This window comes from Stenella coeruleoalba (genome assembly GCF_951394435.1).
Source record: "Stenella coeruleoalba genome assembly, chromosome: 20".
Lineage (NCBI taxonomy): Eukaryota > Metazoa > Chordata > Mammalia > Artiodactyla > Delphinidae > Stenella > Stenella coeruleoalba.
In genome coordinates, this window is record NC_137166.1 from 13523960 (window position 1) to 13551882 (window position 27923).

The 27923-nt window shown below is 48.0% G+C and overlaps 2 protein-coding genes across 2 annotated transcripts in view; both read left to right on the forward strand.

The window, feature by feature from the left end:
* The window catches only part of SF3B3 (splicing factor 3b subunit 3), a 101507-nt gene extending 84805 nt beyond the window's left edge, over positions 1–16702 (forward strand). The window contains exon 27 of the transcript XR_013825225.1: positions 16654–16702. The gene's annotated coding sequence lies outside the window, so the exon portion shown is untranslated. The remainder of the gene's footprint in view (positions 1–16653) is intronic.
* IL34 (interleukin 34) lies at positions 1–27635 on the forward strand. The gene is made up of 7 exons (XM_079906793.1): positions 1–81; positions 16654–17065; positions 22261–22394; positions 23210–23287; positions 23575–23736; positions 26546–26678; positions 26911–27635. Exons 2-7 carry the CDS (start codon positions 17038–17040, stop codon positions 27081–27083), a joined length of 708 nt encoding a protein of 235 aa, XP_079762919.1. The 5' UTR covers positions 1–81; positions 16654–17037; the 3' UTR covers positions 27084–27635.
* The last annotated feature ends 288 nt before the right edge of the window (positions 27636–27923 follow it).

Genomic DNA, 27923 nt, shown 5'->3' on the forward strand with positions numbered 1-27923 from the left:
CTGGAACTGGAGCAGTACCAGCATGGAGAAGCCCCCCTCCGGTCCCCAGGCTGTTATTACTACATCGCCCTCTTCCAAAAGGTAATTATCGTCCTCATTTCTTATGTCATAGATTAGTTTTGATGTTTTTTTAAAACTTTATATAACTGGATTCTTTTGTATTTGGCTTCTTTTGCTCAACATTATATTTGTGAGGTTTTCTAAGTCTGTCCTCCTGCTGATGGACAATTAAGTTGTTCCCAGTTTTTGGCTATCATGAATAATGCTGCCATGAACATTGTAACACATGGCTTTTGGTGCCCCTATATATATTTCTGCTGGATATTTACTTACGAGAGAACTTATACATGGGATATGCATATGTTCAACTACAGAAAATACTGCCAAACTGTGTTCCAAATAGATATGTAACCACTTACCCTCCTTCCAGTGGTATCGGAGAATTCCAGTTATTCCTAGTTCCTGCAACAATTGGTTTTGTTGGTCATTTGGATTTTACTTACTCTGGTGTGTGTGTAGTGGTAATTAATTGTGGTTTTAATTTTCACTTCTATAATGACTAATGAGGTTAAGCACTTTAAAATATGTATTTGTTGGCTATTTAAATATTCTCTTTCGTGAAATGTATTGGGATTGCTTCAAACTTATACATTAACTTCAGAGAATGGACATATTGATGATGTTGGATGTTCCTATCCAGGAACATGGTATGTCTTTCCATTTGTTTAAATCTTCTGTGTCCTTTAGTATTGTTTGCAGTGCTTTGGTATGGATCTTGCACATTTTTTGATAGGTTTATTCCTAGATATTTTATGTTTTTTATGGAGTCTTTTCTAACTGGCTATTGTTTGTAGTAGTTTCTTAATTGATTCTTTTAGCTGTTCTAGGCTTATAATCATTTCATCTATAAATAGAAATGTTTCCAATTCCAATTCCTCCTATGCAGTTCTTTAGCTTTGTTTTTTTAATTGAGATATAATTGACATATACATTGTATTAGTTTTGGGTGTACAAAATGATGATTCCATATATGTATATGTGTGAAATGATTACCACAATAAGTTTGGTTAACATTCGTCACCACAAGTAGTTATAATTTTTTTCACATAATGAGAACTTTTAAGATTTGCTCCTTTAGTAACTTTCAAATATACAATACAGTATTGTTTTAATTTCTTTCTTTTTTTTTTTTTTTTCGGTACGCGGGCCTCTCACTGTTGTGGCCTCTCCCGTTGCGGAGCACAGCCTCCGGACGCGCAGGCTCAGCAACCATGGCTCACGGGCCCAGCCGCTCTGCGGCATGTGGGATCTTCCCGAACCGGGGCACGAACCCGTGTCCCCTCCATCGGCAGGCAGACTCTCAACCACTGTGCCACCAGGGAAGCCCTAGTATTGTTAACTATAGTCACCGTGCTGTACATTATATTCCCTTATCCAATTATTTTATCTCTCATTTCTTTAGCTTATCTAACTGCACTGGCTAGTACCTTCTGTACAGTGATAGTGTGCACATGTGTGTTATATCTGACTTTAGTGGGAATGCGTCTGGTGTTTTCTAGTTAAGCAAAATGCTGGCTTTTGACTGAGATTTATATATTTTATCTTATTAAGGAATTATCCATTGATTCCTACTTTGGGATTTTTTATCAGCAAAGTGTGTTTTTTTGGTCAAATTTTGTCAAATGCTTATTCAACATTTATGGATTTCCTGGGATCTATCATTATGTTATACTATATTAAGAAGTTTCTGGCAGTTCCCTGGTGGACTAGTGGTTAAGATTCTGGGCTTTCACGGCCGTGGCCTGGGTTCAGTCCCTGGACAGGGAACTAAGATCCTGTGAGCCGTGCAGTACAGCCAAAAAAAAAGAAGTTTTTTAATATTGAACCATCCCTGTATTCCTGCAGTAAATTCCCCTTGGTCTTTTCTTTCTTTTTTTGGCCACGCTGCATGGCTTGCAGGATATTACTTCCCTGACTAGGGATTGAACCTGGGCCACCGAAGTGAAAGTACCAAGTCCTAACCACTGGACCGCCAGGGAATTCCCTCCCTTTGGTTTTTTAATGTTCTGTGCCACCCTACTGGAGACGGTTCTTTGACTGAGCCAACAGCTACTGTGGACTCCTCTGGAGAGGGTCTAGGGACATGTACAGAGTCAGTACATATGGGCTGAAGTGTCCTTTCCTAAAGTGAGGAACCATTGGTTTGATTCTTTTTTAGCAAACCCAACTCCAAACTCCTTCCTGGTGTAATGGACAACAGAAACTGGGGTTTTGGGAATCCCCGGTGGTCCAGTGTTTAGGACTCTTTGCTTTCACTGCCGTGGGTCTGGGTTCAATCCCTGGCCAGGAAACTAGGATCCCACAAGCCATGTGGTGCAGCCAAAAGAAAAAACAAAAAAAACCCCGACAACTGGGGTTTTCCATCCAGTTGGGAAAAAATGCATGTTTCTGATCTTAGCCTTTTTTTTCAGTTTCGCTCTGTTGTCCTTTGGTTAACTTTCATCTCAAAACAAAACAAAACATTCCAAAACCCAAAAAACAAAATTAAACAACCTTAATCCTGTTACACTCAGTTTTTGTTTATATAATGTTTTGGAGGATGTCCCAGTAGGCTTTGGGACTCACTGCTCTATTGTTTCTCAAGAAGGGAAAAAAGTTGAAGGAGTCTGGATATGTAACAAACCTCTGGGTTCTCAGTCACTGGGGAATCCAGTGCCCAATCCAAAGAAGAGGCATCCACTTGGCAGTGCAGCCAGTGGTTAAGACTTCCAGGCCAATTTGTCTGGGCTCAAATCCCTCCTCTGTGTACTGCTTTGTGACCTCAGACAAGTTATATCACCTCTCTGGTCCTCAGTGCCCTCATTGAAAATGAAAGATAATAATGGTCCTACCTCTAGCCTTGTTGTGAGGATTCGGTGAGTTCATGCCTGGCAAGTTCCTTGGCCATAAATGTGGGGGATCCGGAATGGAGATTAGAGCATCCAGTGTGGATTGGGCCAGGTGGTCTTTGCATTCAGTGACTTTCCTGACCTTTGTTGATGCCAATCCTCATGCAGATATCTGCCGGTGTGCTTAGGCAAGTGACTGGCAAGTTCTCAGGGTCAGGGGCTTCTAAGATGAAGCAAAATAATGAAATAAAAATTCCCCTTTTGTAAGTGTCTGGGCTGCAGAAAGCAAAGGAATGGAAGATTCCTTAAGGTTGATATTTCAGATAATAAATTTGTGTTACTGAAGAGCTGAGTTAAGGCTCTTGGCCCCTAATCAGGCTTTTCTGCAGCCTTTAATTCTAAGGCTTGGACCTCCCTCAGAAGTGTGTTGGTTCATTTTTGAATGGGGCATCTGCAAGTTGGCTTTCTTAGGTAGTGCTGCCTGTAGTCCCCATAGTATTTGTGTCTGAGAGGGTAAAAGAGGCATTTTGCTGTGGGCAGAGGGAACAGATGCGGAGGTTGGTTGAGTGTGAAGGGAGCCATTGGGAGGGAGGGGCTCCCTGGGCAGTGCCCTGGTTCTCCCACTAAATGTGGATTCTGAACAGCATTGCCTGGCTCTCCTTCAGGTGTTCTGTCTAATTTGGTGAAGCAGGAGCCAAAGGAGGCCTCATCACCAGCTTGCTGTTTCCAATGAGCTATTTGCAATTTTTAAAATTGTAGTATAATTACTTAAAATAAAAGGCACAGACCTTAAACATTCTGTTTGATGGTTTGTTAGTTTCCTAGGGCTACCGTAACAAAGTACCACAAATTTGGTGGCTTAAAAGAACAGAAGTGTGTTCTCTCACAGGCCTGGAGGCTAGAAATCCAGAATGAAGGTGTCAGCAGGGCCATGATTTCTTTGACTTTTCATTGCCTCTTCCTGGCTTCTTGTGGTTGCTCACAATTCCTTGGCTTGTGGACATGTCATTCTGATCTCTGTCTTGATCGTCACGTTGTATTCTCCCTGTGTGTCTCTATTTTCTCTTATAAGGATGCCAATCATTGGATTAGGGCCTTCCGTAATCTGGTATGACCTCACTCTAATTTAACAAATTAAATCTGCAAAGCCCCTATTTCCAAATAAGGTCACATTCTAAGATTCCAGTGGACATGAATTTTGGGGGAACACTATTCATCCCAGTACAGATGGCTTTTGACAATTGTGTATACCCAGGTGACCACCACCCCAGTCAACAACCAGGATATTTCCATCACTATGGATTTGCTCATGCCCCTTTCTAGTCAGTTCATACCACCACCACCCACCCTAGACAATCACTGTTCTGATTTCTGTAACTGTAGATTAGTTTTTTGCCTGTCCTTGCATTCGAGTAAATGGAATTATGTAGCATGTGCTCTTTCATGTCTGGCCTCTTTTGCTCAAAATGTTTTTGAGATTCATCCATGTTGTTGCGTGGATCACCAGTTTGCTCCTTTTTCTTGCTGAGTCGTCTTCTGCTGTGTGATTATACCACGGTTTGTATATCCATTCTTCTATTGATGAACATTTGGATTGTTTTCAGCTTTTGGAACTGCATATTATTCATAGCATGAATATAGTAGCAATGCACATTCTTGTTTGTTCTTTTTGTGGACATAGATCTTGATTTTTCTAGGTTAATACTAGGAGTAGGATTGCTGCTTCATAGGGCAGGTGTATATTTCACTTTATTAGAATTGCCAAACAGTCTTCAAAAATGATTGTATGCTCCCAAGAGCGATGTGTAAGAGTTCCGGTTGCTTCGTATCCTCGTGAACTTGGTTACTTTCTTGGTGGTAGTTATTTTCTTTGATGCATAGAGAGGATAACTCTGCAGAGGTTTCCATCCACAGAGCTGTCGAGCTGAAGTCCCTCCAGCTACTGACTTCTGCTTCCCTCCTTTTTGTTTTGTTTTGTTTTGTTTTTTATCGTGTTGCTCCAAGGAAGCTTTCAGGCAGAAAGGTCTGCTGGAGTCCCTTTGTCCACTGTCCCTTTTTTCTGAGAAGAGCAAAAGTATGGACCCTCCACACTCTGTTCTACTCTTGAGTCTCCTTGCTTGTTGGAGGTCAGAAGTTGAAGGTCAGAGGTTGGAGATCAGAGGTTGGAGTCCTTCAGAAGGACATCAGCAACTTTCTTGAAGCAGGAGCTGTTCAGAGTGTTCAGGGCTCCCACGTGACTAGTTCCACACTGTGTGTGTTTGTTTCTTTCTTTCACAGTCAAGTGTTTTGCTCACAGATCTCTATTGATGGTACACAAACAACAGCAATAAAGGAAATCATTCAAAAATAAAAGAGAGAAGTTCACTGGTCTTGGAATATATGTGGAGAGTGGGGGTGGATAAGTTGCCTTTAAAGTTAAAACTGTAAAATTACCACTTAATAAAAGCCTGTGCTTTGAAAAAAATAAAAAAAGAAAGCTTAAGTTTTCCAAAACCCATCTTTACTGCAATTTATAGTAGTGAATAATAAAAATAGTAAATACTGAGCTACTGCATACCATCCCATGTTCTAAGTTTTCCGTATATAGAAACTCGGTAAATACTCCCATAATGCTTTGAGGTCAGAATTTTGTATCAAGGCCATTTTACAGATGAGGAACCTGAGGCAAGAAGAGGATGCTGACCTCTCCCAAGGCAAGGTGGAGCCAGAATTTGAACTCAAGGGTTCTAACTTCAGAGTCTGTACATATCTTACCTGCACATTTTTTCCTTAGGGTCATTCACATTTTGGAAACCTAGTCGCATTTATTCAAAAAGGAAACGTTATATCACTTCCATAAATGGGAGATTCATATCACTTGCCAAAGATAGATGATAACTATAAAAACAAATACTCTGATAACAGTATTATTCTAACTTATTCCTATTGTTTCTCCCCTCAGCACCTTTTTTTCTTTTTTATGGTTTGTGCTTTTGGTGTCAAATATAAGAAAATTTTGCCCAACTCAAAGCCACAAGTATTTTCTCCTAGAATTGTTATAGTTTTAGGTTTTGCAATTATGTCTATGGTCCATTTCAAGTTATTTTTATGCATGGTGTGAGGTAAGGGTTATGCTTAATTTTTTTTAAGTAAGGATTTCCAGTAGTTTCTGCAGCATTGGTTGAAAAGTCTCCCTTTCCATGTCTTCTCTGGGTCTGACATTTCCCCGGGAATGGGAGGATTAATTCTCGCAGTCGTTACAAGGAGAAAAAGGTACAATCATTGTGCTACACTGGATATATACCCATTGGCACACGGTCAGGACTCAATAAACAGCAATTAGTTCTCAGATTATGGTAACTGCTTTCCTGTGGTTTGGCATTTAAGTTGTTTCCAGTTTTCTTTCTTCAAGTGTAAACAGCAATGCAATGGATATTCCAACCGTACTGCTTTTTTTTTCTTTAAAATTATTTTAGAGTATATTTACACATCTTAATCCATACTACAATTAGTGTTAGAAGTGTTTGGATTCATGCACTCTGCCAGAAGCCAGAAGCCAGAAGCCATGCATTGCTTTTGAATTAGCTCTGCTTCTAACTAGAGGGAGCTCCTTGAGAGTGCTAAGAACTGGAATCATCACCTTCCCTGGCAACCCCCTGCCACCATCCCCAGTGGGTATTTTCTCATCTTCCCTTTAGCTGCACACACTCCCATGATACTGTTTTCTACTCATTTATTTACCTCCTTGCCTCCCCCACTGGCCTGTATACCTCTTACTGGAATCACACCTTACCAGTTCCCAGCACAGTGGCTGCACATAGTAGGTGCTTAATAAATGTTGACTGTAAGAACAGCGTGCAGCACAGCATGAACTAGTACTGCCGCTGGATCTGTGGACTTCTCCGAGATGAGCTCTCTGATAACATTGTTCTTTTAGCACTGGTGCTTTCGTTCCAAGACATCTCATCATTTAAACAGCTTTCTCTAAGTGTGGATTGTGTGCCATTAGTTAATGTTGGATGGCGTAACATGGTACTGGTACTTGGATCCTGCATTAAATAACATTGAATCCCAAAGTGAGGAAATTTCTTTTCAGTTCTTTTTCAATCCTTCTTACTTCTCTAGGAAAGGGTTTCTCAGCCTCAGCACTGCTGACATTTGGGGGCCAAAAAATTCTTTGCTGTGGGGCGGCTGCCCTGTGCAGGGTAGAATGTTTACAGCATCCTGACCTCCACCCACTAGATGCCAGTAGCACCACCACCCCCAGTTCTGACAACCAAAGATATCTCTAGGCATTGCCAAATGTCACCTGGGGGACAAAATCCACCTCCCAGCTGAGAATGACTGCTCTAGGAGAAAGACTCAGTCTGGTGCTAATATATTTCAAACACCTCTCTAACCCTTGCTAGTCTCCCTTTTCCAAAAAGAGAGAGCAGATCCCTAGTTCAGCAGGCAATGCTTTCTCACTTGAATTTACATTATTTTGCTTTCCTTGATGTTACTTTCTCATTTTGGCAAGTTAGAATTGTTTTCCTCTCAATGTAAGTGTTATGAAGTTTTCTTTACAAATAAATTTCAGTAAAAAGGTGAGTGACTATAGAGAAATATACCTCAAACATGTGGATATGACCCAGATAGCTCTGTGCTAGATGCCTGGTTCTAAGGAAACATTGAGTAACTTGTCTTCCTGTTTCAGTGCTTCTGTCGTCTGCAGCACTGGGCAGGCTTTTATGTTTTTCTTTTTAAAAATTAATTAATTTTTTTTTGCTGTGTTGGGTCTTCATTGTTGCATGCGGGCTTTCTCTAGTTGCGGTAAGCGGGGGCTACTCTTCGTTTTGGTGCACGGGCTTCTCATTGCGGTGGTTTCTCTTGTTGTGAAACATGGGTTCTAGGTACACGGGCTCTAGTTGTGGCTTGCGGGCTTTAGAGTTCAGGCTCAGTAGTTGTGGCCCATGGGCTTAGTTGCTCCGTGTGGGATCTTCCCCGACCAAGGATCGAACCCGTGTCCGCTGAATTGGCAGGAGGATTCTTTTTTTTTAAAACATCTTTATTGGAGTATAATTGCTTTACAATGGTGTGGCAGGTGGATTTTTTTTTTTTTTTTTTTTGCGGTAAGCGGGCCTCTCACTATTGTGGCCTCTCCCGTTGCGGAGCACAGGCTCCGGACGCGCAGGCTCAGCGGCCATGGCTCACGGGCCTAGCCACTCCGTGGCATGTGGGATCTTCCCGGACCGGGGCACGAACCCGTGTCCCCTGCATCTGCAGGTGGACTCTTAACCACTGCGCCACCAGGGAAGCCCCAGGTGGATTCTTAACCACTGCGCCACCAGGAAAGTCCAGGTTTTTTTGTTCTGCTTCACCTAAGTCAATACTCCAGCTTGGGAGATGCCCTAGGGATCTGGTGTAGGTGCCAAGCCTCCCAGACATGCTAACACTGATCACATACATGCATCACCTGTCAGAAGTGTACTGCCTGCTACAGGCATTTGGTCTGTGGACCCAGGAGTGAGTCTTGGTTGATAAAATCATTCAGGTAGCTTTGGATTACAAGGGTAAAGGCAGTGCATGTCTTGATGCCAGCCAATCTTTTTCTGAGAAGCAGGCATTTGAAAACAAATCACACAGGCCTGGAGACTTCCTGATTTCACAGGTCAGACGTGGGAGGAAAGTACACTATGTCATTCATATCAGATATCTTGGCAAAGCTGCTGGCCTGCTACTGACTCTGCTTGCCTCATGGGAAAAGGCTTGATCAGATAGCCATGTGAGTGAGAATATCACACTTAGCAACCCTTGATGAATTAATGGGTCTAGGCATTAAGCATTGGTAGCTATCAACATCAGAAAAGAGTGAAAACCAGACATTACCTCCTGTTGGGAGAACCCAGCACCATGTGTAGTCGTGACAAAGGATTTATGCTTGAGTCTGATCCAACCCCCAGTGTGCAAAAGCAGAGAACAGAGGAATGTGTTGAATTGCACAGTGAGTGCAGACTGGGAGCACTCTCTGGGACACATATCCTGGGTTCTTTAACAGATGAAGTGTAAAAGGATGGGATGGAGGAGAAATCCTGTAGATTGTAGATTAAAAGAGGCTTAAAAGATATGAAATTTTAAAAATGGGCAAGGCTGAAAACTAAACTATACTGTCTAGGGAGGCACACTTGGTTGATAAAACCAGAAAGAAAGGCAACAAAGTGATTGCTGTAATAATTAGGTTGCTGGTTACTTTTTTGGCGAGCTATAGTTGAGATGGGGCTCATGGAGGACCTTTTAGGCTGGCTGACTGGGTTCCATTCCTTGATTTCATGGTAGATATAAAGTTTGTTTATCTTATAATAATTCATTAAACTATACATTTGTTTTCTGTTACCTCTATGTTTTATTTTAAAATAGTTTTTAAAAAGCAAGGTGCAGGGCTTCCCTGGTGGCGCAGTGGTTGAGAGTCCGCCTGCTGATGCAGGGGACACGGGTTTGTGCCCCGGTCCGGGAAGATCCCACATGCCACGGAGCGGCTGGGCCCGTGAGCCATGGCCGCTGAGCCTGCACGTCCGGAGCCTGTGCTCCGCAATGGGAGAGGCCATAGCAGTGAGAGGCCCGTGTACCGCAAAAAAATAAAAAAATAAAAATAAATAAATAAAAAATAAAAAAAGGAAGTACTGATAGATGCTATGTCTTAGCCTGCTCAGGTTGTCATAATAATATACCACAGCTTTCCAGGCGGCGGGGACGGAGGTGGGCCCAGCGGTCCGCGCGGCCTCCGGACTGGAGCCCGGGTCCCCGCCCACCCCAGCGCCCGCCACCAGCCGAGCCCCGCGTCGCCGTCCTGGGTCCCGGTGGCCGGAGGTGCGCCCGGGTCCGCGGGACAGGCGGGCGAAGAGGTCGCCTGTGTTGGGGGTTGGGGTGCGGCGAGGTTCCCGCGCCTCCCTGGAGCCCAGTCCGGGGCTGGGGCGCCGCGGTTTGCTATGCTCTCCGCACTCTCCCGGGCTCTGAAGCCTCGAGAACACGGCTAGGCAGCAGTAGTTTAATGGGGCCTGCTGGGAACTAGGGGCCTGCTGGGGTCTCAGTTCTTGGCTGGCCCCGGAACAAGAGGTTGCCAGGCGTGTGACGGCAGCAGGTAGGAGTGAGATGCTGGTGCAGTGATGAGCAGGAAAGGAGGACAGTGGCGGTTGGCCTGTGAACCTAGGCAAGAATGACCAGCCAACACAATCCAGACCAAGGTCCGTGGACCCAGCTCGGTCCTGTGAGGCTGGTCAGTGGAACAGACCTGAAGGCGTGGCTCTTGTCACTCTAGGACTGGCTTTGGGACAGATCCAGCTGATGAGGCCAGGGCACCGTCCTCAGTTCTCCAGGAGAGTGCGCCGGAGTGGAGCCAGGGGGGTGTGCCTGACTCAGCACTGCGGCCACGCATGTCCAGTCTGCTGGCAAGGGCAGTGGAGAGCCAGGGGAAGTCATGGCCTTGGGAATGTCCTCTGATGAAAAAGAACCTGCAGGCTTATAAAATAACTTTTGTGTGGAACGTTGGTGTGTTGAAAAGCAGTTCTGTGTGCTGATCCCCCTTGGTGTGGATCAGCAGTGCTGAGGCAGCAGGCGTGATATGGAAGTGTGAGCAGAGACCGTTTGGAGTCCCCAGACTCCAGGGAAACTAGAGGTGACAGCCAGCCTAGTGAAGAGGACAGGAGTTGGGGCCTGTGGTGGCAGCCCAGCAGGTGCCCCTTGTCTCAGGGCCCTAATCCTGGCTCCAGCCGGGTGGTCAGGGGAGCTGCAAGGTCTTCTGGGCGAGCAGAGCTCACAGTCCTAAGCTGTTCTTCGTTGTGTTTGGGTCATCTCCCCCCATCCAAGAGGAGAAATCTAGATGAGGTTTAAGAATTAGTGCTTTCAAAGGTAAATAAATATGTGAGGTGATGGATGGGGGAATCCTTTCACAATGTATATGTATATCAAATCATCACGTTGTACACTTTAAATACCTTACACTTTTATTTGTCAATTATACCTCAATAAAACCAGAAAAAAAAAAGAATTAGTGCTTTAAGAATGTGGATCTCATAGTTGAAACCTTGGGACACGTGTTTTCAGCCCAAGGTGTTAAAGTGAATGGAAGGATTCAATGCCTTTTCAAGGAGGGTGTCTCCATGTGGGCAGAACTAGAGAATAAATGGGTCTTGAATATATACTGTAGACTGGGAGGCTTAAACAACAGAAATTTATTTTCTCACAGTTCTGGGGGCTGAAGTCCAAGATGAGCACACCAGCATGGTTGGTTTCTGGTGAGTGCTCTCCCCTTGGGTTGCAGACAGCCACCTTCTGGATGTGTGCTCACGTGACCTCCTTTTTATGGGATCATGGAGAGAGAGAGAGAGAGAACAAGCTCTCTGATGTCTCTTCTTATAAGGGCACTAATCCTGTCATGAGGGCCCCACCTTCAGGACCTCATCCAACCCTAATTACCTCACAAAGACCCCATTTCCAAATAACATCACATTGGGGGTTAGAGCTTCAACACAGGAATTTGGCAGAGGCACAAACATTCAGTTTACATGATGAATGAACCCTGCAAATATTATGCCAAGTGACAGAAACTGGTCACAAAGGATCACATATTATAAGATCCTATTTACATGAAAGGTCCAGAATATGCAAATCCATAGAGATAGAAAGCAGATTAGTGGTTGCCAGGGGCCAGGGGGAAGAGGAAATAAACAGTGATTGCTGATGACTACAGAGTTTATTTTTAGGTTGGTGAGAATGTTCTGGAATTAGATTATGGTAATTGTTGCACAACTTTGTGAATATACTAAAAATCTCCACTGAATTGTGCCCTTCAGAATGGCAGACTTTATGACATGTGAGTTATATCTTAATTAATTAATTTTTTTAGGTTTTTTTTTTTTGATGGGGACCATTTTTAAAGTCTTTATTTAATTTGTTACAATATTGCTTCTGTTTTATGCTTTGGTTCTTTGGCCACGAGGCATGTGGGTTCTTAGCTCCCTGACCAGGAATCAAACCCCCATCCCCCGTGTTGGAAGGCGAAGTCTTAACCACTGGACCGCCAGGGAAGTCCCTTAAATTTTTTTTTAAAAAGAGAGGAAAAAAGACATAGAGACCCATCAATCAGTGGACCAACTTACTGGGCTCTTAATTCAAACAAAGCAACTTTAAAAAAGACGTTTTTTAAACAACCAGGGAAAATTGAATGTGGATTCTTTTTTTTTAAATTTATTTTTAATTGATGTAACATTGGTGTATAATATTACATGTTTCATGTATGCAGCATTATATTTCTACTTCTGTATACACTACAACCTGCTGACCACCAAAAATTTAGTTTCCATCCATCACCATACAGTTGCCAACCATATAGTTACAACATATGTTACCCATTTTGCCCTTCTCACCCTTCCGCTCTGGTAACCACTACTCTGTTCTCTGTATCTACATGTTTGTTTTTGTTTGGCTTGGTTTGTTCGTTTGTTTTTTATATTCCACGTGAGCAAAATCATATGGTATTGTATTTCTCTGACTTATTTCACTTAGCTTGATACCCTCAAGGTGCATCAGTGTTGTCACAGATGGCAAGATTTCATCTTTCTAATGGCTGAGTAGTATTCCATTGTATATATAATATGTGCCACATCTTCTTTATTTATTCATCCATTTACTGGCACTTAGGTTGTTTCCATATCTTGGCTATTTAAAATAATGCTATGATGAACATAGGGGTGCATATCTCTTTTCAAATTAGTATTTTCATATTCTTTGGATAAATACCTAGAAACGTTGGGGGGAGTTCCCTGGTGGCACAGTGGTTAAGAATCTGCCTGCCAATGCAGGGGACACGGGTTCAAGCCCTGGTCCGGGAAGATCCCACATGCCATGGAGCAACTAAGACCGTGTGCCACAACTACTGAGCCTGCGCTGTAGAGACCACGGGCCACAACTACTGAGCCTGCGTGCCACAGCTACTGAAGCCCTCACGCCTAGAGCCCATGCTCTGCAACAAGAGAAGCCACTGCAATGAGAAGCCTGTGCACTGCAACGAAGAGCAGCCCCCACTCACTGCAACTAGAGAAAGCCCACAAGCCAGCAATGAAGACCCAAAGCAGCCAAAAAAGAAAGAAAGGAAGGAAAAAAGAAAAAAAAAGTTATATATAAAAAAAAATACCCAGAAGTGTTGGGAATTCCCCGGCGGTCCAGTGGTTAGGACTCTGTGCTTTCACTGCCATGGGCCCAGGTTCAATCCCTGGTCAGGGAACTAAGATCCCGCAGCCACATGGCGTGGCCCAAACAAACAAACAAAAACCCCCAGAAGTGAAATAGTTAGGTCGTATGGTAGTCCTGTTCTTAATTTTTTGAGAAAACTCTGTACTGGTAACACTCTGGCTTTACCAGTTTACAGTTCCACTAACATTGAATGAGTGTTCTCTTTTCTCCACATACTCACCAACACTTGTTATTTCTTGCCTGTTTGATGATAGCAGTTCTAACAGATGTGAGGTAGTATCTTACTGTGGTTTTGATTTGTATTTCCCTAATAATTAGTGATGTTGAACATCTTTCCATGTGCCTGTTGGCTATCCGTATGTCTTCTTTGGAAAAATGTGTATTCAGCCCCTCTGCCCATTTTTTAATCAGGTTGTTTGTTTTTTGCTGTGTTGAATTGTATGAGTTCTTTATTATGAATATTAATCCCTTATTGGACATATGATTTACAAATATCTTCTCCCATTTGGTAGGTTGTCTTTGTTTTGTTGGTGGTTTCCCTTGCTGTGCGGAAGCTTTTTAGTTTGATACGGTCCCTTTTGTTTATTTTTGCTTTTGTTTCCCGTGCCTGAGGAGACATATCTAGAAAGATATTGGTAATACTGATGCCCAAGAGTATACTGCCTATGTTTTCTTCTAGGAGCTTTATGGTTTCACGTTTTACATTAAAGTCTCTGATCCACTTTGAGTTGATTTTTGTGTATGGTGTGGGATAGTGGTGTAGTTTAATTTTTTTGCATGTGGATGTCCAGTTTTCCCAACTCCATTTATTGAAGAGACTATCCTTTCGCCATTGTATGTTCTTGGTACCTTTGTAGTGAATTAGTTGTGTGGGTTTATTTGAACATAGATTCTGTATTAGATGATATAAGGGATTATTGATTTGGAAATGTGCAATAGTAGTAATGCGATTATATATTTTTTAAAAATCCTTACATACTGGTAAAATGGCCTGTCTGGGATTTGCTTTAAAATACTCTAGGGAAAAAAATGGAGGATGGGTGAAACAGGAATGACAGAATATTGATAATTTTTGAAGCTGAATAATAGCTGTATGAGGATCCATTATCCTATTCTACCTTATTTGGGTTTGTTTAACAATACTATAATAAAGTTTCAAAACATAAATCAAATATGGTAGAGGGAAAAAAAAAGTCTGGATTAGTATTGAATTCCAGAAAGTTCATCCTCCAATAGAAGATGCTGAGCTGGGCCCTAGGGCAATGAAAGCACACCTTTGCCCCCAAGGCTTCCTGAGCTTCATTCAGAGAGAAGCCACTGGAACCACTCCCAGAAGATGCTTTGGCTTAGAATTGACCTGGCTTTTTACAGAGCATTTGCAGAGATGATGCACTTTCAGGCTGTATCAATTAGTTTTTGTTGTGTAACAGACTACCCCCAAAGCTTAGTGGTTTAAAATAAACAAACACTGATTATTTCTCATGATTCTGTGGGGCAGCTGGGATTCTGGGCTGACTTGAAAGGGGCCAGATGGACTAGTTTAGGACGGTCTCACTCAAATGCCTGAGGCCTCCTATAGGAAGCTAGCCCGGAATTGTTTACATGACATGAAGCCCTCCCAGCAAGAGAGGACAAGCCAAAGGCATAGGCACATCCCACTGGTTAGAGCGAGTCACACGGCCAAGCCCAGATTAAAGGGGGGTGGAAATAGAGCCACCTTTGCAGATTGGACTTGTACTGAATGGGATACGGGAGCCGAGGGAGCCAGTCAGGGATCTGACTCAGCCCATCTCTCTGAATGAGACTTACTACTCAGATGTGGCCAAGAGTGGGTCCTGTGTTATTCATGTGCCCCAGGTCTAGAATCCTCTTTCCACTGAGCAGAGGTGGTGAATGAAATGTTATTCAGAAATATAGACCCTGGGCTAATGGAATTAACCAGAAAAAAATCATTCCTTTTTATGCTTTTGTGTATCTTCTTTTTTCTGTGGCCTCAACTTAGCCCTATTTTTCATCCACCTCCTCCGTAAACTGAGCATCTGTGACTCACTCTACAGGGCTGCTAGTTGCTAGAATGTCCCTCCCCACATTCTCAAAGGGCAGAGGAGCTTGATTCACAGGAGGACGATAGGGTTGGGCATGAGGCCTTGGGACAGCTCCCTCCCCCCAGGCCTGTTTCCTCACCTCTGGATGTGGAGGTTGCCTGAAATGTCTCTGAGACCCTCGTGGCCCTGCCCTGCTTACAGGGAAGCTGTCAAGCTGGAGCAGGTGGTCCAGTGCTCTGTCCCCTGGGCCTCAGGTCAGGCCTGGTCACTTTGGGGAGAAGAATGCTCTGTGTAGGTGTAATAGATTGGTTGCAAAAGTGGCCCTAATTCTTCACACGTACCCCCATCCGTAACTTTTTTCTTTTTAATTGAAGTATAGTCGATTTACAATGTTGTGTTACTTTCAGGTATACAGCAAAGTGATTCAGTTATATATGTGCTCGTGTTGCTCATTCGTTTGAGGCACTATCTGTTGCCTTCCCACTAAGGAACGTGTAGCTCCTTGTCACCCGCTTCCCTCACCACTCATGTGCACCCTCCCCAGGCCCTTGTCCTTCCAGGATCCTTCAGTCATGCTTCTGTTAAACTAACTTTCACTTTTTACTTGCTACCGTGACTTTGAAAATGCTATTTGCAATTGAATTATGTAGAATAATATTCCAACTTTTACTTGTCCAACTTTTCTCTGCATGAGCTTCTAAAGGGCTGTTCCAAAGCCCTGGGTAGAGTGGGGGTGGGGTGGGAGAGGCCATTCTCAAACTCCTCCCCCTCCCTCTTCCCCACCAGAGAGAGACAGACAGACAGACACCCCCATTCTTTTAGGTGATTTCCTCTGTGCCCCTCTCCCTGGGAGAAGGCTCTGGCTTCTGTGCCATTAGGTACCTCCCACTTTGTGCCTTCCTGGCTTCCGCACATCTCCCCCATTTCAGTGGATGGGTGGGACCACAGATGGCACCCAGGATTAGGGCTCTGTGGTGTGGCATGAAGGTGACCATGACCCCAGTTCTCACTTTCTCAGCTTCTCTGTCCCGGTCTGGTGGTCTAGGGTACGTGGTGGGAGCCTTTCTGGGAGATTTCTGAGTGAGGAGGTGGCTAGGAGAGTGTTCTCTGGGGCATGGAGGGGTGCAGAGCCCGATTCTGGGCTTTTTTTTAACCTCCCCGCAGTTCAAGCCATTCATGTACTTTACCTGTGATCTACGGCCTTCAGGAAGCTCCCTTGATTTAACCCACACAGCTCATTCATTCCTTGGTCCTGCTTTCGTTTTGGCCCCAGGCTGTCAGCTGGTGTCCTTTTAACTTACTTCTGGGCTGGGGCTGCCCTTTGGTTGTTCTGTCATTCCTGTGTCCCCAAGTAGCCAGCAACCGGGGCAGGGCTGTGCACCTCTGGCCTTCCCTGGTGGTCCCGGCCAGCGGTGGGTGCAGCCTGCACAGTAGGCTCTGCGCGCCTGTGGCTGATGGCTGAGTGGCAGCACCACTCTTACATAATCAGTTTCTCTCCTCCTTTCTCTTTCCAGAGCCAGATTTCACACTGAGCAGCTGCAGACAGAGAAATCAGAGAAAGCACAACCCAGCCTCAGATTCCGAGGGGCCTGCTGGGGACTCTCTCCTCCTGCTTGGAAGGAAGACCCCGAGGCAGCCGTTTCAGGCCAGGTCTTGGCTGCCATGGGACTCAGAGCCACCGCCCCCCGGCTGCCCTCTGCACTGCCAGGCAGATAAGGGTGAGCCCTGCCCAGGAGCACCTGCCACCTCCTGCTGGGCCACTCCTCCGTGGCTAGTCCTTCCTCGACTTTGGGCCACCTTTGCTGACTCGAGGCCATGTAGGCCCCACTCAGGCCTCTGTGGATAGACACATTGCTGGGGACATCACCTCTGCTCTCTGGGAGACCCAGCGCACCACCATGCCCCGGGGATTCGCCTGGCTGCGCTGTGAGTACTTGGGGGGGTCTGTGGGGACTGCCCAGGGAGAGCTTGGCCCAGAGCCAGGCTTTGTAACCATGGCAACCAGGGCATTCTTCCTGGTGAGAAGTTGAGATGCTTCCCAGCTTAATGGCAGGCACCCTTGGGGACTCCCACGCCGTCTGCCCTGTCTCCAGCTGACTGCAGCTCAGACGGGCAAGGTGGGTATGAGCCTTAGGCTGGGTGGGCACAGTCAGTGGGTCACAGGGACAGGGCAGGCACTGGGGGTAGGAGGCAGCGTCTCACCTGCTCAGACTCGTTGGTGCTCATTGGGGAGTACGGTGGGAATGGAGGTGGCAGAGAGATGATTTCTGGCCTCCCTGGGCGTGACCAGCCAGGGGTGGGGGCTTGTGAAGTTGCCTGGGCCCCGAGACACATGGGAGAAGTGCAACCTGCTCTCTCTGCCTTTCCCTCCATAAGGAACTAAATCAAAAGGCAGAAAGAGAACACTGTCCTTGGGGAAAAGAAAAATAGTTGAAATGAGGACAGAAAAGAAAAAGAATCGACAAGTCTCTCAGGCCTGCCTGCTGGTGGGAGGCCAGACCAAGCTCCCTTCAGACTCCAAGATTCAATTTAATTGACTTAAATTCAACATATTTTTTTCTGGTGCCGCCCACATGCCCACTGGAGAGACACTGCCATGGCGACAAGGACCTGGGCTATCTCGTGCATGTCTCTCTAACACCTGGCATGGAGTTAGGTGCTAGGAACTATGTGCCCCTTGCATGAGGTCCAGGGTCTGACCCTGTGAGGGATTCTCAGAGGAGCTGGGTCCACCCTGGCCCTTGTGGAGGGTACTGCAAAGGGTCTGGATGTTCAGAACAGGTGGAAGGACCCAGACCCAGTGTTCTGGAATCTTCCAAGTCCTGAGGAGCAGGGCGAGCAGGAGAAACAGCACGGCGAGGTGCCACTTGAAATGGTCTCAGAGGTGCGTGGGGAGGTGAGGACGGTGTTCCTTCCAGGGAGAGGGAGCAGCGGAGCAAAGGCTCAGCAGTGAGAGCGTGAGAGGCCAGGCTGGAAAGCTGGTTTGGGCTCAGGTGGCTGAGGCCTTGAAAGCCAGGGTGAAGAGTGGCTAATTCATGAGGTAACAGGGAGCCCTGGAAGGTCCGTGACCTGGGCGTGGGAGCTGAGATTGAGAGTTACTCTGCTTTCGAGAGATCAATCTGGCCGTGCTTTGGGGAGTTGCTGTTACAACCTCCTGGGCAGGATGTGATGAGGTGATGAGGGTTCCTTCTGGAGATGGAAGTGAGAATGAAGAGGCCTGGCAGAGGGGACAAAGCTCATGAAAGCAGAGCGCAGGATTGGCAAGAACTGGCCGTGGGGCGAGGGGGAGGGAGGGCTGAGGATTAGGGGCTCAGAGCGGGGCTGGGGTGCTGGAAAAGGAGTGGCTGCCGTAACAGATTGCCACAATCTTGGCTTAAAACAGCAGAAATGTATTCTGTCACAGCTTTGGAGGTCAGAAGTCTGAAATCAAGTTGTCAAGGTTATGCTCCCTCTGAAGGCTTTAGGGGAGGATCCTTCTTGCCTCTTCCAGCTTCTGGTGGCTTCTGGCATTCCTTGGCTTGTGGCTGCATCACTCCAATCTGCCTTCAGCTGCGAAGGCCACGTGAATGGTCTTTCCTTACATGTGTCTCTGTGTCCTTTCCTCTTCTTATAAGGACACCGGTCACTGAATTTAGGGCCCACCCTAAATTCAAGAGGATTTCATCTGGAGATTCTTAATAACATTTGCAAAGACCCTATCTCCAAATAAGGTTGCATCTGAGGTTCTTGGTGAACATAAATTTGGGGGTATTTACACACACAGGCACAGATATGGGGGTGGTGGACAAGCCCCATTTGTCATTGCGCACAGGACGTTACTCTTTCTTCAGTCTCCTCTTCTGTCTTACAGGCCTCTTAACTGTGGAAATAGCGGGGCTCGGCGGGCCTCCCCACCAGGGTTGCACTAACTGTGGGGCTTTCAGAATGCAGAGGGTACGTGAGGCTACAGCTGTGCTGTCCCTGCCTAGTTACCTGTTTGCTGGCCTGTTTTTCGGAGTGGAGGCAACAGGAAGGGAGCTTAAAACTGGGAATGGTAGTTGGGCTGCAGACTTGGAGGAGGTCTAAGTTTGGGAGAAGGCAGATCATCTATGGACAGAGTTTCTGGGGGCAACCCATGTGTGCCAGGCTGGGAAGCACAGAGGCTCTGTAAGTCTCTGCTACGAGGCTAGTGGCCAGGCCCCCAAAGGCTCCAGACTGGGAATCAGATGAGGGCAGGTGGGGTAGGACTTGGGGTGGAGTGGGCAGCTACAGGGTGACTGCCACATTGGAAAGAAGACTCAGTGTGGACAGGGATACTGATTTTTAAAGAAAAGATGGAAATTTGGATTTTTATGTGAAATCTCTGTGAACCAGAATGTGGCCCTAAGGACACCAATTTGTAAACTGTCACTTTCTGCCAAGTGTGGTCCCCAGACCAGCAGCATCAGTTTTACTTCAGGACTTGTTGGAAATGAAGATTCTCTGCACTCCCCCTGCCACTACCTCATACCTGCTCAATCAGATACCCTGGGTGAGCCATTACCAGCTTCTACAGGAGACCCAGATGCCTGATCCCGGTTCCCTGCTTGACATGAACGCCAAAGTGCTGATAACACGTCCTCTCTGTGGTTCACAGTGCTGTGCATTCACACACTGGCTGCTGCGTTGTCTGGTCAAGGCAGTGAGTGAGGGGCTTCCCTGGTGGCACAGTGGTTAAGAATCCACCTGCCAATTCAGGGGACACAGGTTCGAGCCCTGGTCCCGGAAATCCCACATGCCACGGAGGAACTAAGCCCGTGCGCCACAACTGCTGAGCCTGTGCTCTAAGAGTCCGCGAGCCACAACTACTGAGCCCACGTGCCGCAACTACTGAAGCCCGCGCGCCTAGAGCCTATGCTCCGCAACAAGAGAAGCCACTGCAATGAGAAGCCCGCGCACCGCAATGAAGAGTAGCCCCCGCTCACTGCAACTAGAGAAAGCCCGCACACAGCAATGAAGACCCAAAGCAGCCAAAAAAAAAAAAAAAAAAGACAATGAGTGAATTGGACAGATGGTGCTAGAGACAGGGGTTGGTGGCTGGCGTAGGCAGGGGAGCCTCTGGGGAGGGAAGGAGTCTTGGTGAGACCTTGGGAAGGGGTCTGTCGTGTGAGAGGATACCCAGGGCAGGGGCAACGTGTGAGCCTAAACCCTGAGGCAGGAATGATCCTGACCAGCAGGGGTGCCAAGCTGAGAGTGTTAATGATGTAGAGACAAGGGAGAAAGCAAGCAGGAACACTGGTTTATCTGTTCCCTTGTCCAAATATTGGGTTGAGAATATGGGAAGAGAGAGACAGAGGAAGTGCAAGATGGATTGCAAGTTTGCAAAAAATGTGGTGTCAGACTTCTATGAGGGGAAGGGCTGGTGGGCTGTAGGCCATAAGGGGCATGGGCTTGAGTGAACCTGAGCTTCTGGCCCAGCAGGGGCACAGGCATGGCAGCAGCACCGAGAAGGGGGTGGGAAAGTGAGTGTCAGCAGGCTCAGGCCCGTGAGGGTTTAAGAACAAAAGTCTCCCTAAGTGCCGGGGAAGTGAGGGCAGAAAGTCCAGTCAGTAGTTGCTGCTCACAACCAGGGGCGAATCAAAGAGGTGACTCAGCCTGCCTGGCTATCTGGGGGGAAAAAAGGAAGAAAGAGAAAAAGAGAGAGAGAGAGCGAAGGAGGAGGATGGAAGGGAGGAAGGAAGGAAGAGGGAGGAAAGGAAAAAAAAATACTGCTTTTGACCATAACAGTAATAGATACTAATTATAGAATGTAAAATATATCCTAAAAAATATAAAGGAGAACATAAAAATCTCCCATAGAGATTTGGTGCATTTCTTTCCATTGCGTTTTCTATGCACATATATACATAATTAACAAAATTTAAGTCATGCTTTATACCCAGATACAGTGTGTTGAATCATGCTTTTTAAAACTTCGCTAAGCACATCAAAAGTATTTTTCTTATCATATAAGCATATCATAAGTATTCTTTGGCAATGTGATTTTTATTGGCTACATTCGTTATTATTGAACATCTAGGCCACTTACAGATGTTCACTATTACAAAGTAATACTGCAAAGGAAGACTTTGTCCACAGATCTTTTGGTTATGTCTCTCTTTTCTTCTCCTTCACATCTATTCCTAGAAATGAGTTTAATGGGTCAAAGGGTGTGGACAATTTTAAAGCTTAGTGGGTCGAAGTGTGTGGGCATTAAGTCCATGAATAACAAAAATTGCCAAATTGCTTTCCAGGATGAGAGCATCTGCCTCACTATTTTGCCAGCAGCAAATGTTATTAAAATAAAATAAAACAACAGCAACAACAACAAAAAAGTCTTTCCATTTGGTAGGTGAAACGTATCGATTGTTTTAACGTGAATTTGTTCGCGAGGTTGAGTTTCAGATACATCTCTTGCCCATCTATATTTTGTTCTTTCTGCTCCCATCAACTTAACCCTTGTTCATGTTTGTTGCAAATTCTCTCAGATAATTTTTGTAAGTCTGTTCAGTTACACAGAAATCACACTGTTTTTAAAGTCACAGTGACCTGCAGTGGTGAAGGCTGGTAATGTTTGTATCGTTTGTTAGCGGGGAGGAGAAACAGCCTGAGTGAGGTTCGCTCAGCATCCCGGAAAGACCAGACTGGAAGGGCTGCTACAAACCTGCTGGTACCTCTAATTAAGAGGCATGTCAAGGTCTCTGGATGGAAAATGCAGCGAAAGGCTTTGAAAACTCGTAGGCCCTAGATGAGGGGCAGGGGTTGCCATGGAAAGGAGGCTGTGCCTGCCCCCTGGGGCAGGAGTGGGAAGGAGACTGGAGACCAATCCCAGGGCGTGGCTCTTGGGGGGCTTTGCCAGCCTGGGGTGGGAGGTGGCTGGGCTGGACGGTTCATGCTTGCCTGCATTGCTGTCCTGCAGCCCGGACCGCAGGGAGAGTATTCCTGGCTCTGGGAAGGCCTCCTTGGGACGCTGCGCTCCCCACCCCGACCCTTCCGAGAGGACTTGTGACTGGGAAAAGGGAGGTTGTGTGCACAGCTCTGCGTACCCGGGCAGTGTGGGAGCCATGCAGGTGGCTCACGTTTTTTTTTTTTTTTTTCCACGTGTTGTTTTGTGCGGTCCACAGATCTCGGGATCCTCCTGGGCATGGCCTTGGGGAACGAGGGTTTGGAGGTGTGGCCCTTAACCCGGAGCGAGGAGTGTGCCATCACTGGCTTTCTGCGCGACAAGCTGCAGTACCGGAACCGCCTTCAGTACATGGTAACCACGTGGGCACTCGTTGTGTCCCTCTTCCAAAGCCCTGTGGCTCATGGAACATAAGGACCTGGAAATTCAGTCCCTCTCCTTGGACTTGTGTCAGGCCTGTGCCTGCCATGGCTCTCTTCTCCCTCACACACACCCATGTGCCTCATCTGCACTTCCTGTCCCTGTTCCTGCCATCCATCCCTGGGGCCTCCAACCCTCCTGTCTGATCTGACCTTTGATCCCACCTCCACGTGGCACTCACCCAGTGACTCAGGAATGGATTCCAGGAAACCTTGGGGGAACCCCAGGCACTATTTAGCAGGGGAGATAAGGACCTAGAAATTAGAATGTTTGATTCTTTTTATAGGGTGGACCACATCACATGTGGCTCTGTAGGTCTTTTTTTTTTTTTAACAGATTTTTGAGATATAGTTCACATACCACACACCTCACCTGTTCAAGTGTACATTTCTATGGCTTTTAGTGTATTTGGAAAGTCATGAAACCATCACCATGATAAGATTTAGAGCAATCTTTTAAAGTCATTTTCCTCACCCCTCCTAAAGGATATGATTCTCTAGGAGTAGTAAGCTTCTCATCCTACATTTTGGCCCGAGACTTATGCCTTAACATGTTTTGTTTTGTTTCACCTTCCCTGTGTCCCAGAGGAAAGAGCTGTCTTTATCCCAACTGGGAGCCAAGCACATGTTTTCTGTAGAGGACCACCGCTGCCATCAAGGGCCGGTCCTGCATCAAATTCTTCTCCGAGGTTGGGGGAGTCTGAGCAATTTCTGACTCTGATCTCATCCTTTGTTCTTGTATCTCCCCAGAAACACTACTTCCCCATCAACTACAGGGTCAGTGTGCCTTATGAGGGGGTACTCCGAATGGCCAACGTCACCAGGCTGGTGAGAATCCCCCCTCTGGAATGGGGAGGCCCCTGCCTCCTGGGACATCCTGTGGGCCCTGCCTGGAGGCACATTGGTCTGGGAAGATCCTGTTGCCAGGGGTCTTTCCTGGCCCCTCAAGCAAGCCTGCCCTTGGCTCAGGCCCCAGGTGCCCCTCCCACCCCATCCACAGTGGATGCCCGTGGTCTGCCCCCTGTGCAGGGCAAATGTGGGGGGTGGTCAGAGCTGTGGGGGGCAGGCCCAGAGGCTCCTGTCTGGGGTTTCAATAATTTCTCCTGTCCCTGCAGCAGAGGGCCCGGGTGAGCCAACAGGAGCTGCGGTATCTGTGGGTCTTGGTGAGTCTCAGTGCTACTGAGTGGGTGCAGGAGGTGCTGCTCGAGGGCCATCCATCCTGGAAGTACCTGGAGGAGGTACATACGCTGCTGCTGGATGTCAAACAAGGCCTCCCGGTGAGCCATGCGGAGGTGCAGGTGGCCAGGGTGGGTGCGTGCGTGTGTGTGGGTGTGTGTGTGTGTGTGTGTGGCCAAAAACTATCAAGGGAGAAGGTAAAGGCATGGAAAGTTCTGGCATGTCCTGGAGAGTGTGGGAGAAATGGGGGGGGCAGGGTGGTGGATTGGGCTTGGGGGGCAAGAGATGCGCCTGAGACCCTGTTATGCTCTGCAACCCTGGGCGAGTCATTGATCCCTCTCACTTTATTTCCACATCTAAGAAAAGAGGGAAAGGGGGAGGGATAGATGGGTGGAGCACAGGGGGGTTGAGGGCGATGAAACTTTTCTGTATGATGCTGTAACGGTGAGTATAATTGCATTTGTCAAAGCCCATTGAATGTACAACAGAAAGAGTGAACCCTAACGTAAATGGACCTTAATTAATAATAATAATAGAGGTTCCCGATCGCTGCCTGTTCAGCAGTGTTGATCGGAGGCCTGGGGGATACATCTTCCAAAAAGCCTAGAGAGTAAGGTGACGGGGTCGGTGTGTATCCTCGCAGGCCATGTGTGTGCCATGGGACCCCTCCCCACACCCCCGCCTTGCCCTACTGACCCCCCCACCCCTCCTTAGGACCCTGGTACACAACTGCCCTGGGGCCCCACCTGCTGCCCAGCAAGAACAGCCAACAGGAAGCCAACTGTGAGCTGCTGCTGACACCAGGGCTCGGGGCCAGCACCTGCTTTTGCAGCTGCCGAGAACTTTGTGGAGGCTCTCCATTCTGGCGGGGACCGGGAGACCCAGCCACTTCCTTGGTGGCTTTCTTGTGCCTGTGGGCGGCGGGGGGGGGGGGGGGGGGGGCGTTGGAGCTGACCTGGGGAACGGACTGTGTTCCATCCTCAGTTTTTCTTGGGAGTGTCTCTGGCTCTGTGAGTTCTGCTGAGCTGGGAAGGAGATTGTGGGTAGACTGAGGCCCTGCCCACCTGGGCTCTTCAGATTGAACCAGCTTGTTTTTTTAAAGATTTTTTTTTTTTTTTGATGTGGACCATTTTCAAAGTCTTTATTGAATTTGTTACAATATTGCTTCTCTTTTATGCTTTTGTTTTTGACCATGAGGCATGTGGGACCTTAGCTCCCCAACCAGGGATTGAACCCGCACCCGCTGCATTGGAAGGCGAAGTCTTAACCACTGGACCGCCAGGGAAGTCCCTGAACCAACTTTTAACCTCTTCTTTCTCACAATGTTAATGGTTGACGGCCCGTTCCATATGTGCCCAACATCTATGGGGCAGTGGGTCCTCCCTCTAGGGAGAGGGCCATGGGCATGGGCCCCTTGGCCCTCCTGCCACCCTCACTTCTCTCTCTAAGCCTTTGTATATTAGTTTTTGGGGACTGCCGTCACAAATTACTACCAACTGGTGGCTTAAAACAACAGAAATTATTCTATCGCAGTTCTGTAGACCAGAAGTCTGAAATCAAGGTGTCAGCAGGGCCATGCTCCCTCCAAAGGCTGCAGAGGAGGATCTCTCCCACCTCTTCCAGCCTCTGGTGGCTGGTGGTGTTCTTGGCTTGTGCAGCATCACTCCACCCTCCGCCTCTGTCTTCACATGGCCTCTCCCTCTGTGTCCCAGAGAAGGACCTGTGTCCTTTCTCTTACAAGGACAACAGTCATTGGATCTAGGGCCCACCATAAATCCAGACTGATCTCACCTGGAGATCCCTGACTTAATTACATCTGCATAGACCCCATTTCCAAACAGGTCACATTCTCAGGTACTAGGGATTTGGGCCTTGGACAGAGCTTTTTTAGGGGGTTGTGGGGCAGGGGGACACACAGTTCAACCTAGAACACTTCACTTTTAGGAACGTCCTTCCCCAGCTCAGGTCCCGTGTTTCCTCCTGCTCCATGTCTTTTTTTTTTTTAAGTATTATTTATTTATTTATACATACATTTATTTATTTTTATGTTTGGCTGCGTTCGGTCTTCGTTGCTGTGCGCGGGCTTTCTCTAGTTACGGCGAGCGGGGGCTACTCTATGTTGCGGTGCGTGGGCTTCTCAGCGGTGGCTTGTCTTTGTTGCGGAGCACGGGCTCTAGGCGCGTGGGCTTCAGTAGTTGTGGCATACAGGGGCTCAGTAGTTGTGGCGCACGGGCTTAGTTGCTCTGTGGCATGTGTGATCTTCCCGGACCAGGGCTTGAACCCGTGTCCCCTGCAGTGGCAGGCGGATTCTTAACTACTGCGCCACCAGGGAAGTCCCGTGCTCTGTGTCTTCTACGACAGTTCTGGCCCCTGCTCTGTCCCTCCCATGGTGCCTGGTGCTCCCCACACCAAGTTCCTTTTGTTAAGTGTTGTGGAGAGGAGCCCCCGAGCTTGGAGCCGGAGACCCAGCCCTGTCAGTGTGCCTAGTGCGCCTCACGATATGACCGACCTTCCTGAGGGTCCTGTCTCTTCTTCATGGGAGTCGGTGTGGGTCTTTGCATCCTGAAGGACAGTGTCCCTGGGATAGGGACTTCTCATATGGTGGTGGCCGGGCCTGGGCTAGAACAGCAAGGATGCCCCCACCTCCTCCCTGTCTGGCCTGCCCCTAGGAGAGGAAAAGAGAAGCTTCTGTGTGTTGTGCTTGAGTGAGGGACATCGAGGGAGCCCCTCCCAGGAAAAATGGCACCTGCAGGAAGGAGAGAAATGGCTCTCAGGCGTCCTGGTCACAGGGATCTCTTGTCCTTCTTCCAGGCAGGACAGCCACCACCACCCCGCCCCCCAGAGCTCTCCTGGGATCTCTTCACAGGCTGGGGGTGGCACCTGTGGTCCTTAAGGTTTCCTCCCTTTCAGGGTGTGGAGGTCAGCCCCCAGGTGGAAGCAGTGTTGTCCCTCTTGAGTGCCCCAGGAAGCCTGAAGCCAGTGCGGCCCAAAGCTCTGCTGGACAACTGCTTGCGGGTCATGGAGCTGTTGTACTGCTCTTGCTGTAAGGAGCTCTGAGGGGCTGGGGGTGGGACACTGGGTGTCTGAGCCCAGGTCGCTGAGCAGAGCTGGGACCCTCCTCGGCATGCCCTCTGCTTCCCAGGACTACAGGCCGTTTCTGGAAGCTGAGATGGGCCCTGGGTACAGGGAGGACAGTGTGGCTTGGTCTGGGGATGAGCGGGGTGTTGACCAGTCCTGCAGTCTTATTTGTGTCTGTGTGTTTGTGTTGCCTGCAGGTAAACAAAGCCCTGTCTTAAACTGGCAGGATTGTGAGGTGCCAAGGCCTCAGCCTCACGGCCCGGAGCCCTCGTCACAGTGTGTGGCCGCCCAGCTATACCCCCTGCGCCAGCAGCCCCCCGCCTCCCTGCCCCACCCCCCGGCATTCACGGCTGGAGCCCCGGCTCAGTGAAGCTGCTGAGGGCACAGGGCGAAGGCCGCCTGCCCTGAGTGGGCTGCATGGTAACTGGGTGGGGCAGCTGGAGGAGCTCCTGCAGGAGACGGACTGGGCCTGAGGCTTCTCTGGGTGGTGGTGGGGAGCCCCTCTTGGGAGGGGAGACCCTAGAGGGGCATTTCTCCTTTGAGGGGGACTCAGTGCCTGAGAAGGGTTCAGCTTCCCGCCTTCCATACCTCCCATGGTCTCACCTGGAGCGGTGGGCGCTGGGGGCACCTGAAGGTCAATGACGACAGAGCTTACAGCCCCTCCTGGCACTGCCCGGGCTGTCCTCTTCCCTGAGGGCAGGGCTGACCGTCTCCTAAGCCCAAAGAGGTGAGAGCTGTACCAGGTGGGCATGGGGGTGGGGACACGCCTCGGCAAGGCCAGGGAGAGGGCAGCAAAGCTGGGGAGAGGGCATAGCCAAATGCCACATCTTGCCACAGTTCCCTTTATTTTTTCTATTAAACACCTGCTTTGTTTTGGTTTGTTTTGGTTTGCTTTGCATCTTCGAGGGTGAACCTGGAGAAGGCCCACCTGGAGAAGGCCGCTTTCCCCTCCTGCCAGGTGCAGGAGGCAGGAGGAGGGGCATGGGCTGGTCTGGCCCTGGGGCCTCGGTCTGAGGATTCAGATGTGGAGTGGTCAGGGCCTTAGCCAGGGCCCTGGAATGGTAGATATTTGCGGGACGGAGTTCCTTCCAGCCCTGCCCCAGCCCCTGAAGCCTTAGCCAGCCTGACTGCTGGGGGGGGGGGGCGTTTATCTCCCACAGTGCATCCTGGCCACGGCCCTCTTCCCCTCCATCTGGCAGCCCCAAGACCA